At 39.5% G+C, this 13523-nt stretch overlaps 1 protein-coding gene across 1 annotated transcript in view; it reads left to right on the forward strand.

Annotated features, from left to right (window-relative positions):
• The window catches only part of METTL15 (methyltransferase like 15), a 68677-nt gene that overhangs the window by 47321 nt on the left and 7833 nt on the right, over positions 1 to 13523 (forward strand). Inside the window, exon 3 of the mRNA XM_054390744.1 lies at positions 13159 to 13350. Within this exon, the coding sequence (XP_054246719.1) occupies positions 13159 to 13350 (192 nt within the window). The remainder of the gene's footprint in view (positions 1 to 13158; positions 13351 to 13523) is intronic.

Raw genomic sequence — 13523 nt, forward strand, 5'->3', positions numbered from 1 at the left:
TTTGAACCATGCCCTTAGTTTTGTACTTTAACCTTTGGCCAGGCCTGATGTGGCCAGACAAGTTAGACTTAGGTGATCCCTTCCAGCTGAAAATGATTCTATTATTCTTCTGTTTTCAAGGTGTTCTATAAAGTGAGCCAGGTACTGCCTGGAAACATGAGCCCATGTAATGATGGAATCTTTTATCTGATTCCAAAATCCACAGTCATAAGCCATGGATGCAATAGCAGTTGTAGTGCTTTTGACCAAGATCTATACTTGTTTAGCAATCCTTGCTGTTGAATACTCTTATTCCTAGGACTGAATGCTCTGTAGCACTTGGAGCACATTAAATGCTCATCTTCATTTTTAGACTCTTTGGACAAGAATTCAGATTGTGTGCACTGAAGCCACTCTGATGCAAACTGAAGTGCAGTAATTAACCAGAAGGCTAAGGCTCATTTCTGTCCTGTCTAAAACCCTTGTGTGTCATTGCCGTACACAAAGGCTCCTGACAAGGGGTCTTGGAGTAGCAGTCTCATAGATATGAGGTAAGTCTGGATCCAGATCCTCAGGTTCATCAGCAGAAATCTTCTCATTGTAGTGAATATACTGCAAAGAAGATACATAAATATACAGAAGATATGGCAGACCCTTAGTGTGCAGAATGTCATTCTGCTTTTCTGTTTTCTTCACTGTAGATAAGACTGTAGTGTCAGAGTGACCCACCACAAGGTGATATCAGACAAACAAGCAATAAAGAAAAATGGTGAGGAGTGTATTTTAAGAAGACCCTGTGATTTAAACCTTTTAGACATGATTTAAGCCTTTGCCTAAGTTGATTTGCTCAGCTTCATAAGAAAAATGATGCAAAATAACTGTAAATGAAAATGTAATGAAAATGAATATGCTTTTTATTCCTCCATCTAATAAATTCAGAACTCTCTGATCATCTTTTCAGCAGACACCATCTTCCATAACATTTTATTCATTATTGTGTATCAGATAACTCACTGGTTTTGTGGACAGAAGCAGCGTGACATCAGAACTGCTTTACATGAGTTAAGTCAATCCAAACACCTGAATATTGAGCAGTCAGACTCATGGAGGAAGCTCTTTGGGCAATAGGCTCTGGATCCTTTTTGTAAGACAGAACAGTATCTCTAGGATCACTTGAGGATTACTTTGATAAATCAAATCCAGCTCCATGCTTTGTAATAAATATGATCACCGTGCTGTGAATATAACATAAAAGTAATTGGTATTGCAGGGGGCGTGTGGTGGTGGAATTTCCTTCCCTGAGTTGATGGCAGTGTTTTGCACAGTAAAACTGGAGGTATGCTTGGCCTCCTGTTAATGAGTTCTGCTGGGTAGTTCTATTGAATTCTATTTGATTTGATTTGCTATTTCCTTATTGGAAATACTGTGCCTTTCAAGTTTCTTTTATAGAAGTTTTTCAAACCGAGTTATGCTTAACGCTACGGCACACCACCTCGTAGGGAAGAGTATGCTCCAGGTAATACATTACACTGCTGAAATGAAATAGTCGAGTTCTTTAGGATTTTCCCATGGGAGATTTGCAACCTTACCAGAGCACATTGTAGGAACACCAGTGGAGCCATCTAGTGTCTTTTGAAGAGTGTAACAGATTGCCCATGGGTTTGCCATGCCAAGGGAAAATACATACAAAATAAAAGGGTATTTTTAAATTTTCCTTTGAAGTGCTGCTGTTTGTAGTTTTGCTGTTGTCAGTAGTCCAGCTTGTGATCAGGAACAGAAGTGTATCTGTATAGTAACAAAAAATGGAACTTTATTTAGGTGAGAATTATGGGACTCAGTGCATTAGATGTGAAAGCTGATCATCCTCACTCCTTCCTTCACAGAATGCTAGGAGTGGGAAGGGATCTTGAAAGATCATCTAGTCCAAGCCCCTTGCCAGAGCAGGAGCACCTAGAGTAGATTACACAGGAATGCATCCAGGCAGGTTTTGAGTGTCTCCAGAGAAGAAGACTCTACAACCTCCCAGGGAGCCTATTCTGGGTGTAGCACCTAGGACTGGCCTCATTGCACCTCTCTTACAAAGACAGGCTGAGAGAGTTGGCGTTGGTCAGCCTGGAGAACAAAAACCTCCGGGGAGACCTTAGATCAGCCTTTAGTACCTGAAGGGGGCTACAGGAGAGCTGGGAAGGGACTTTTTACAAGGGCTTTGTAGAACTGGGACAAGGGGCAATGATTTTAAACCAGGGCAGGGTGGAAGAACTTAGGAAGACCTTCACTACGAGGGTAGTGGAACGCTGGAACAGATTGCCCAGGGATGTGGTTTTGGTGGAGGCCCCATCCCTGAGGACATTCAAGGTCAGGCTTGATGGGGCTTTGATCAGTCTGATCTAATTGTGGGTGTCTCTGCTCACTGCAAGGATGGTTGGACTACATGGCCTCTAGAGGTCCCTTCCAGCCCATTGCACTGATTCTGTGATGATTCTGTGATGAACGCAAAAGGAGTATGGTTGCAAATGGAGAGCAGTGAAACTGCATTTACTGATAGTTCCAAAGAGAAACCATATCATAACTGAAAAAACAGTTGTTTAGAGAATGAGCACAAGTGCTGAGCTGTAAACCAGCTTGTGTTTACAGTTTGATTTTTAATTCTTTCATGTCATCAGGTAACGATGAACAATTATTTTATATCCTGCCAAGAATACACCGTCAAAAACTTTGTGTCTTGTGTTATTACCCTGATATGGAAAATTAACCTGCTTGAAGTAAACAGGTAAATGATTCAGGACTATTCGTTTAGCTTTCTGTGTGCCAAAACACAGCTCAGGATTAATGTTCTGGAGGTGTGGCAAAATACACTTGTTTTATAATTGAACTAAATACATGGTTGCTGTATGTTAATTTCAAGTTTATGTTTATAATTCTGGAGGAAAATTAAAAACAGAATCAGTGATCTCTAGTGTCCTTGTGAAGACCTGAATAATTTAAAAACCTTTACCAGCTTTATGAACAAGTAGCACTAAAACTTTTCACATGCCTGAGGGGTTGCCATATAGTTGGAGTCCTTTGGAGTTTCTGGAATGCAAGTCAAAAGGCAGGAAATTCCGGTTAGATGTTAGGGGGGAAAATATTGCCATAAGGGTGGTGGTGTTGGAATTGTTTGCCTGGAGAGCTTGTGGTATCTCTGTCTTTAGAAGTGTTCAAGGCTCAACTGGACTTGGCTTTGAGCAACCTCATCTAATTGAGGGAGTCCAACGGAGGGCTACAAAGATGATTAAGGGACTGGAGCACTGCCTTCTGAGGAAAGGCTGAAGGACCTGGGGCTTCTTAGTCTGGAGAGGGGAAGACTGAGAGGGGATCTAATCCATGTCTATAAATATGAGGGCTGGGTGTCAGGAAGGAAGGGACAGCCTTTTCTCACTTGTGCCCTGTGATAGGACAACAGGCAATGGATATAAACTACAGCACAGGAAGTTCCACCTCAACATGAGGAAGAACTTTACTGTAAGGGTCACAGAGCAGTAGAACAGGCTGCCCAGAGAGGTTGTGGAGTCTCTTCTCTGGAGACCTTCAAGCCCCATCTGGATGCGTTCGTGTGTGACTTGCACTAGATTCTATGGCCCTGCTCTGCCAGGGGGTCTGGACTTGAAGATCTCCAGAGGTTCCTTCCAACCCCTAATGTTCTTTGATCCTGTAATTAGATCTGCACTGACCAGGTGATTGGGATAGAAGACCTCTGGAGGTCTTTTTTTGACAAATTATTCTCAGTTTCTGTGATACTTGGGTTAAAAGATGACACATCAAAAGATGTTCTCCATAATAATCTGAACATCTGTGGATCAAATGGGTTCTTGCATAATTCCAGCTTTGGAAAGCTTCAGTTTTTATGCCTACATAGACTGTACTTACCCTCTGAAGCATGTAAAGATCATGTTTGTATTTTCTAGCATCTCAAAGGGTGTTCAGCTTCACCTGTCATTATTTTACTTATAAGACCTTAGCCTCTAATAAAGGCAGTAATGGAAAAGAAAGTGTTAGACTACTTGAGCAATCAGCAACTATTTGAATACAGATGGAAAAACTGGTCATAAACATACAGAAATGGGGACTATGAAGTCACAAGCCATAGAGCAGAATGTAAGAACCTTTTCAGATGAGCCGGTTCTTTATTCTTAACATAGTTAAAATACCACTGGAATAAGTTGGTTTGGATTTTGGGGTTGGGTTCTTTTTTTTTTTTTTTTTGGTTTAGATTATTGCAGAACTCTCCTTTTTTAATCACAATAATGCTTTTATAGTATTTTATTTCACTCTGTGGGAAAATAGATACTGAACTTTTCCTGCAATAATCAAAAGTTGTTGACCTTGGGATCCTAATTATCCTTTCGTAGCAGTAAATAGGTTTGGGAGTTGCTTTTTTTCTTCTGAATTTAAAAAAAAAAAAGCTAGACTTCATTTCACCTGAGAGCAGTGTCTTTTTGGAGTTTGCTGTTAGAAAATAGCAGTTTCCAGTCAATAGTGGTGTGATATTTGGTTGAAATATTCTAGGCAATCACTTTGGGAAAAATTAAGAGGAAAGAAGCTTTTTCAGTGCCAGTGATGTATTTCTACATTGAGTTTAGGTTTTCTAAAAAGAAAAGGAATGGTTTATACCTAAGGGCTATGTTATTCTTAGGTTGGAGTATGTTTATGCACATGTAAAAAGTGTAATGTGTATATGTCTGGATAAGTTTAAGTAAACATTTTGGGGGTGAACTTTACAAAGGAGGGTTACAATAGCTGTTCAAATATAAACATGCTGTAAGAGACTTCTAGCTCATTGAATCCCATAGCCTGGTATTACAAGCCACTGCATAATTTAATCTCCTTCACTGTGCTCTATCTTTAAAGTAATGAGGAGTTCTATATACAGTGCTCCAGCTCTTCCAGAGTCTAATTTTTCATTATATGAAACTTTCTTTAAATTTCCGGATTCAAGTAGTTACCTAATTTAATTGTAGTTGCATAAAATTAACTAATAGTTGATTAATATCTATTAGCTCTTTTCTGTCTCTGGCATTTAAAATACTTGGTGGGGAATATGAACATCTATTCTTGGCTCTCATTTCTGTATGCAAAACAAGGGTGGGGCTTTTTTTTTATACTTCCATTGCATAATATTAGCTCTTACTTCTTCTAGTCATCCTGTTAGAGCTTCTCTGTGCCTCTTCCTTTCAAGTAACACTCCCAGAATGTCATACAAAGCTCTGGATGAAGGCTTACCATTAACACTTTTTCTAATGGAAGGACTTCTGACTTGTCCATCCTAGGATTTGTTTCTCTTTTCATGGCTATGTTCGTACTACTGTTTACTGTTTGGTTTATAGTCAAATAAAACTTCACTTTCCTTTTCTTCACAGTAATGCCCACATAATGGTCTTCCAACCCAAAGAATCATAGAATTGTTTCAGCTGGAAAACACCTCTAAAACCATGCATGGCTTTCTTGTAGCACTTCCCTATTTGATGCCACATGTGATGCTGTTCATCTGATCACATTTCTTCCTGGTCATTTCCTTATGAATGTTGTCATCCTTTAGTGGGGTACTTCAACCAAATGTAACTGGACTGCCATTGCCTCTTAGAATCATAAAATGCATTAGGTTGAAAGTAACCCTTGAAAGGTCATCTTGTCCAATCTCCCTCCAGTGAGCAGGGACATCTCCAATGAGATTAGGTTGCTCAGGGCTCCATCAAGTTTGACCTTGAATGTCTCCAGGGATGGGGTCTCCACCACCTCTCTGGGCAATCTCTTCCAGTATTTCACTACCCTCATTGTAAAGAACTTCTTCCTGATGTCCAGCCTAAATCTACCCTGCTCTAGTTTAAAGCCATTGTCCCTCAATCTATCCCTACAAGTCCTTCTAAAGAGTCCCTCCTGAGCTTTCTTGTAGGTCCTGTCCAGTCTGAACAGCTGCAACTCTCTTGGCCTCATAGGAGAGGTGTTCCAGCCCTCTGATCATTTTGGTGTCCCTCCTCTGGACCCACTCCAGCAAGTTCATATCCTTCCTGTGTTTGAGGCCCGAGCTGGACACAGTACTCCAGGTGAGGTCTCACTAGGGCAAAGTGGCAGAATCACCTCTCTTTGTCTGCTGGCTATGCTTCTGTTGATGCAGCACAGGATGCCATTGGCCTTCTGGGCTGCAAGTGCACATTGCTGGCTCATGTCCAGTTTCTCATCCACCAGCCACCCCCCCAGCATGTGGTGAGGACCTCTGAAGATCATTGATTCCAACCCCTCTGACAAAGTAGGATCACCTAGGGCAGGTCACACAGGAACACATCCAGACAGGTCTTGAAAGTCTCTAGAGGAGGAGACTCCATAGCCTTTCTGGGCAGCAGACAGTAATTAAAATTATCTAAATAAGGCAGTAAATTGGTTGCATAATTGCTGGTGATTGTTGTCTAGGCTACATTATCTAATATGGCAAAAATGAAGACTTACTCTGAAGAACTGCAAAACCTTACAAGGCAGGCAGATGAAAAGACATCTAGTTAAGTAGAAAGTGCTGCATGGCAAAATCTGTCAGGTTCACTTATGCAGTGATGGGCTATGAGCTGATCAGTCAGTAATGAAATACTGGGCTTAAAATATGTAGTTCTATGAAAATTTAATGCTGGATGGTCACTGGTGGTTAGAAGAGCATGCTAAAAACTACTAGGAAAGGAAAGTGAGATCTGACTATTGAATGTTAGCCTGCCATCTACACCCGTGATATGATTGTATTTTTAATTTTATGCACAGTTTGTGTTCCCTTTTCTCCCTGAAACAAGCAAAGATACAGAAGAGCAAAGCTTTGTGGCTTCTGTAATTTCTAGCTGAGTGATGCCCTTACTTCACTTCTGCCCTTATTTGCATTCCTCTTGTGTTCTGCTTCTTGTATTTCTCCTTCCCAGAATTAGAAGTGTATAACTGGGAGATGTGACACTGTCCAAGTGATGGGCAGACAGCTTAATGCTTAAGGTGGGAGTCAGTTAGGAAAATAGACATTCTCTTATACAAGACAGCCCAGATAAAAAAGGCAGGAGGAAAGAAAAATTTACTTGTTTTATTTGTAATGAATTCTTGATGCCAGATGTATTCATCCTGAGTATTCTAAGCTCTAAATATCATGTCAAACAAAAAAATAGTTTGTCAAAGAAAATAAAAATCCTGTAGAGCTTTATCAAGCCATTGCAAGACTGTCAGCTGCTTAATAATTAAGAAAATGAAAAAAGCTTCTGGTGCTCCTATTGTTTTTCCATCTATTATGTCATAGTACTGCCGCTGAGTGTCAAGGTCTAGACTCACATTTTGTTAACAAGGCAGAGGTTATGCAAATATATTCCAAGTATCAGTAGGGGCAGGTCTGTCAAAGCAACAATTATGCACAATCCTGAGCAAGCTCTCTCCCTGAATAGAGCAGAATTGGTGATGTGGAAAAGTATTGTGTAAATTTGCTTTGTTAGCTAAAGAAAATTTAACAATAGTTTCATTTATTATTTGGCTCTGCGAGGAGGAAAGAGAGATGCTTTTTACATGCTGTATGTCTGTGTTTTTGTAACAGCCTTACAGCGTGTAAATCAAATCATAATAGGAGTCATTTAAAAACAACTGAACTGTGTGAGTTGTAGGTGGGAGTAGCCTTTTGACAGCTCGTTGTGTGCTGCTTTTTAAATCATCAGTGTACATTCTGTTCATGTTTTATATGCAGATAAATAAATCAATAAATTGAAGTTTTTATTTAGCTAATGAAATAATACCCTTGGAAGTGGGATAAGCTGTAAGTCTTGGCAACTGACTAAAGATTATTTTGCACTTTCTTCATAATCCTTTATTTATGAGCAGATCACTCTGAATTGCTAAGATTGTGAGTTGAAATGAGAAAGCACTGGACACCAATAATTTAACTTTGATAAAAAAATAATTTACTTAGAACTGAGATTCTGGTAGGTGTAAAAATTCCTTCTTCATTAATATCCATGTTATACAGAGAATATTTAATTGTTGATTTAGGTAAGGTAGAAACCTGTTCAGACAGCACAGAAGAAGATGATGTAGAGAGGGAAAGCAGTTAATAGAACAAGTGTGTATTTTCTCTTCATTGAACATACAGAGAGGTAAGTTCTTGTCTTTTGAAACTGGAATATTTAACACATGGCATTTTGGTCATAAATACATACCTGATCACAACTGATTAGTAATTGATCAGTAAAGCTGTTTGAATGATAAATCTGTTTGGTTGCCTTGTCCCCAGTCTGAAACGCTGAATATGATTTCAGGTATCTCTAAGACTGAGCATTAACACTGAAAAAGATGATGTGATCTGCTCATGTCCTACATTTCAACCTTCAGTTCATCCTCTCTCATCCTATCACAACAAGCCCTTAAAAAAGTCCCTTCCCAGCCTTTTTTGCAGGGCCCCCTCAGGTACTGGAAGGCCACTCTAAGATCTCCCCAGAGACCTTATTCTCCCCAGGATGAACAACCCCAACTCTTGTCACCTGTCCCTGCAGGGGACATACCTTATTTCCCCATAAACTTGGCACTACTTTAATCTTCAGGTACTTGTCCATGGGTACATGGTATGTAAAGTTCTACCAATTCATAAAGACTTAAATGACATTTCTATGATATAAACCTGAAATTTGAAAAAATAAACTTCTATGAAAATGGCTTTTCTCGAACACTTCTTCCTGTTTCCAAGTCTTTGTTAATCAGAGGCTGAGATTTGGGGTTGTGGTTTTGTAGCATAAAACCCAACTTAGACTGCACTGATGATTCTTAAACAGATGCATGGGCTTTTTCCAGAGTTCCATTTAATTTTTTATAAAGCTGAGAATGACAAGGTTTGTTTGTCAGTTGATAGATATTACAGTTTGGGCTTTCTTTCCTTTGCAAATGTGAAACTCTTGCCAATTTCCCATTTGTCAAAGGTAATCTAAAATATTTTACAGAATATCCCCAGGTACAGTTTTTGGGCCTGGTGTGGCACTGAGGCATACTAACACCCTCAGCAATTTCCAGGAAAGGGTGCTGAAACTTCCAGGGATTTATGACTGGAGTACTTCATGTTTTGCTTCTGGATGTGCCTGGTGCGATGCAGCCCCTAGTGAAAGCTGCTGGTGTTTGGCAGCTGCTGAGTGACATAGGTGGACTGAGTCACTGACATCAAGCCAGTTCTGTACCAATATCCTCATTAGGGTTGGTGCTAATTGGCACCCCTGTTTGACAGTCTCAGTGGAGTTACTGAATCAAACACCACCAGATTTGTTCCCTCATTTGATGTACATTGGTAAGAGTTAGCTGAAAAACTTGTTTTTCTAGTTCTCTCAAAGAAGCCATTTATTCCAGGTGAGTAGAAGGTAGTTTTAACTGTTGACAAGGGATCATCATCACTTCCTGACTTTCTGTGTGTTCATACATAGAATTTGTAAGGGAAGCATTGGTGAAAGATCAAGTACTGTTATATATACATAAAAAATGAAGCACCATGAAAGCATAATTGTACTCTTCTGTGAAATTACTTGAATGATTGATGTCACAGCAACCCCTGTGACAATGGAGAGCAACAGATAAGGGAAAAGGTTTCCTCTGTTTATTATGTAGAAGCTATATTCATGCTTTACTTTTTTTTTCCTGTGTGCATCCTTCTCAGTTGAGTCAAATAAAGAAATGTTTTTATAAAGCATTGTAGAGTATCAGAGGTTAACTGAAAGCAGAAGAGCCTGAAATGCATTAGGGGAGGTCAAACTTTTTTTCATTCTGCTCTTCCATGTAATTGAGAAGTGTGAGTCCAGTGCTGTCTGCTAGAATCTCTATGCTGTGTGTCATAGGATAGTATAATAAATACTGGGCTCTGACCTCAGCAAAGGATCCTGAACCCAAGGTTCTGTGTTATTCTCCAACTGTACAAGAATTCTGCAAGCTCTTGAGGCTGTTGCACAACAAAATCTATTACAACCTTTAAACACTTATGTAGCAGCTGAAATGACTTTGGATTTGGGGGTTTTTGTTTTGGTTTTACTTTAGGGGGGGGAGGTTGAGTGGTGGGGTGGGTTTTTTTTTTTTTAGGTTTTGGGGGGTGTTTTGGGGGGTTTTGTTTCTTTTTTTTTTCTTATTTGTTTTCTTATTTGGTTTGGTGTTGGGCTTTTTTTGTTTGGTCTGTGTTTTGTTTTGGTTTTAATGGGCTAGATGTCCATGTTCCCAGTGTTCCTTTGAAATCTCAAATACTTTTTTCCTGGAGAATGTCAAAATTAATAAAGAAGAAGTGAGCGTGTTGACTTTTCTGAGAAGCCAGGGGTTGCTTGGCTTACAGCATTTGGGAACGTATTAAACATTAGCATGCTATTACCATGCACACACACAAACCCAACAAGAGTTAAAGTATGACAGGGATTCTCTGCTTTTTATTTCCTCAGAACATAATCTGAAATTGGCTTAGCTTTCTGCATAGTGTCATCACCATCATCATTGTTACTGTCCTATCCAACAAGAGTTGATAGTTCTGTTTCCTTTCATAAGGTCATAAATCTTTCATAGCTGTGTACTTGATTAACTGAAATGTATGACCTACCCAAGATGCTGTTTCTTCTAGTCCACAAAGAAACAGGAAATCAATGAACTGCCCTGAGCATTTTAATACAGTCATTATAATCTCATGAAAAGCATCTGCTTTTAGTAAAGATTTCTAGTCACCAAGGTACCTGTCTCCACTATTGATACACAGAATACATAGCAAACATACACAGAAGCTGGAATTTCACACAGTTGAAAGGCTGACATCAAAATGTAAATCTAATTCTTTTTCAGTCTTTTGGAGGTTTTTATTTGCAAACTCCAAAACACTTTCCAGCTGAAGCACCTCTCTGCCAAAGTGTAAGCTTCAGCTTCCTTCAGATATCCTTCTGTTTCAATTACATTTTCCGAATCACAATGGGTTGGCTGACCACAAATTAAAGGCCAATGTCCCAAAGAATTTAACTGTCTGCGTGCTTAGGACTTGTTTAGAAATTTGATCACAGTTCTTTAATGACTTACAAATACAGTTCAGAATAATTTGTCAGATTGGTAGTGCAGTACAGCACTAGGTCATAGAATCATGAAGGTTGGAAAAGCCCTTTAAGATCGAGTCCAACCATAACCCAACTACCATGACCACTGAACTGTCATCTGAAGCACCACATCTACAGCTTCTTGAACACCTCCAGGGATGGTGACTCCAGCACCTCCCTAGGCAGCCTGTTCCAATGCCTCACTACTCTCTCAATAATGAAGTTTTTCCTAATGTCCAATCCCTGGTACAACTTAAATCCCTTTCCTCTTCTCCTGTGGCTGGTAGCTGCTGGTATGGGTTACTGCCTGCTGGGGGAACTAGACGATGGCAACTGATAACTTTTTCCAGGTCTCGTTTATTTTCATCTCCCACACGTGGAATTTTGAAGTTCATTTGTTTGCACAAGTTGTAAAGTTAGAAACGCTGCCCAGTTGGATGAAGTGTACAGATTTACAAGAAAATTCCTCTTATTATGTTGAGGGGAAATACAATCTCACTGCTAGAACTATATAGCTTAAATTGCCTTCAATATGTTGAGTGGATGGTTGTGCTTTTCAGGAACTGTCAGTTCCTATTAAGCTGAAGAGTTGTATTTAATGATGTGCTAGACAGTATTCAATTAAAAAACGTGTTTGTGTGATCGTGATATCCCTCATGAAATCTGTTCATTCAAGGTATTTCCCAGTTTTTGTGCTTTATTAAATAGGTTTCATTCACTCTGCACTAATGAGGGTACCATTGTGTAGCTAAATGTTTTTCCATATGATTATGCTCACAACTTCCTCCTTATAATGGACCTTGTTCTCTTTTTTGGGGGTTAATCTTGGTAGCATTATCCCACTCCAGCTGGACGACTGGAGTTGACTAAATTGTGTTATAGTTGTCCTGATGTTAAACTGTCTAGAAAGAAGGGTTAGACTTAAGCTGATGTTTTGAAAAAGTTCTGTTCTCAAAATTACTGTAATGGTGAAGTGTCAAATGACAAATGGGCAGCTGCCTTGTTGTGGCTGAAATGCTTAAAGGAGTTGCTCTCTCCATTCATGCACTGCTGCCCATATAACTTAGAAAAAATTCTATGAGTTAGCCTGGTCGACCTTGTGATAATTGAAATGCTGATCAGTGGAAATGAAGAGCAATTACCCAAACTAATCAAAATTCATGTTGGTTAATCTTTTTAAATCTGTGAAATTCATTGAGATTTTGAAAGGTCGATAAAATAAGTTATTTAGTTGTAAGTCACCTTATGTATAAGCAAGAATCAAAAGGTTCTTGACCAGGTTTAGACATCCAAGAAAGCATAGGGCACCTCAGAGAGGTGTCTCATCTACTCCCTTGTCATGACACTTTCCTTTCCTAATATGGAAATACTAAGCAAGAACTACCTTAAATCTAAGAAAGAAGAATGCTAAACGTTTAAAAAAAACCACAAAACCACCAATCAAAAACAGCAACGACAACAAAAAAAACCATCAACAAAAAAAGCCATCAACAAAAAAAATCAACATGTAAAACTCTACCCTCCCCAGTGATGAGATGCCTGAATCAAAACTACCCTGGAATATTTCATCAGTTTATAATCCAACATGGCTCATTTGCCCAATTATTTTCAAAACAGCAAATACCACTCAAAAGAAAGGTGTTTGTCCCATGGCAGGGCAGCCACCCAGGTATTAACCACAAGGCTACACAGTAATGTTCCATCTTGTGGCTTTCTTCTCTGGGTCCAAGAACCACTTGTTCTTTCCATGCTGGCCTCACTTGACTAAGGGCCTTGCTTGGCACAGGAGGTACCTTGGTGGTTAGGATATTCCCACTGAATCTAGAGGGTATCCCTTTGAGTTCTCATGCATTGAAAAAATGAAATTTTAGTAAGGTTGTTGTTTCTTTGAGTTCAAGCAGGAAGGGAGTTAAAGAAACTTAAGCAGCCACTGTTGGGTGGGTTGGACCAGGTTCAGTATTGATATATGAAAAGTACTTAAACTATCACTTGATGAATAGCCCTATTGCTGCTGAGACAAGTGAGCACTACTGTCCAGTTTCTGCTATAAAAGGGAAAGTCACTGCACTGCTATAATTAAAGTTGAGGCTATTTCTTTATTTTCTTACAGGAACCAGATTCACGCTCTTCTAGGACAGTTTAGCCAGGCAGAGGCTTTGTTACTTTCTGCTGGAGTTGAGACAGGCACGCTAGATGGAGTTCTCTTGGATGCTGGCTGTTCTTCTATGCAATTTGATACACCTGAAAGAGGTTTTTCCCTGCAAAAGGACGGACCTTTGGATATGAGGATGGATAATGACAGGTACTCATTAATAATATATTTCTCCCTGAAACTCAAAAACTTTGTGCTTAGCAACCCCCTGCATTTCATTTCACCTTAAGCTGAAGAATTCTCATAATCAAGCCACATCTAATTTTGCACAAGTAGACTGTCTTTCTGGCCATGAAGCTCTTGTCCATCCCAATACTTAGAAG

This window comes from Indicator indicator, chromosome 21 (assembly GCF_027791375.1).
Source record: "Indicator indicator isolate 239-I01 chromosome 21, UM_Iind_1.1, whole genome shotgun sequence".
Classification (NCBI taxonomy): domain Eukaryota; kingdom Metazoa; phylum Chordata; class Aves; order Piciformes; family Indicatoridae; genus Indicator; species Indicator indicator.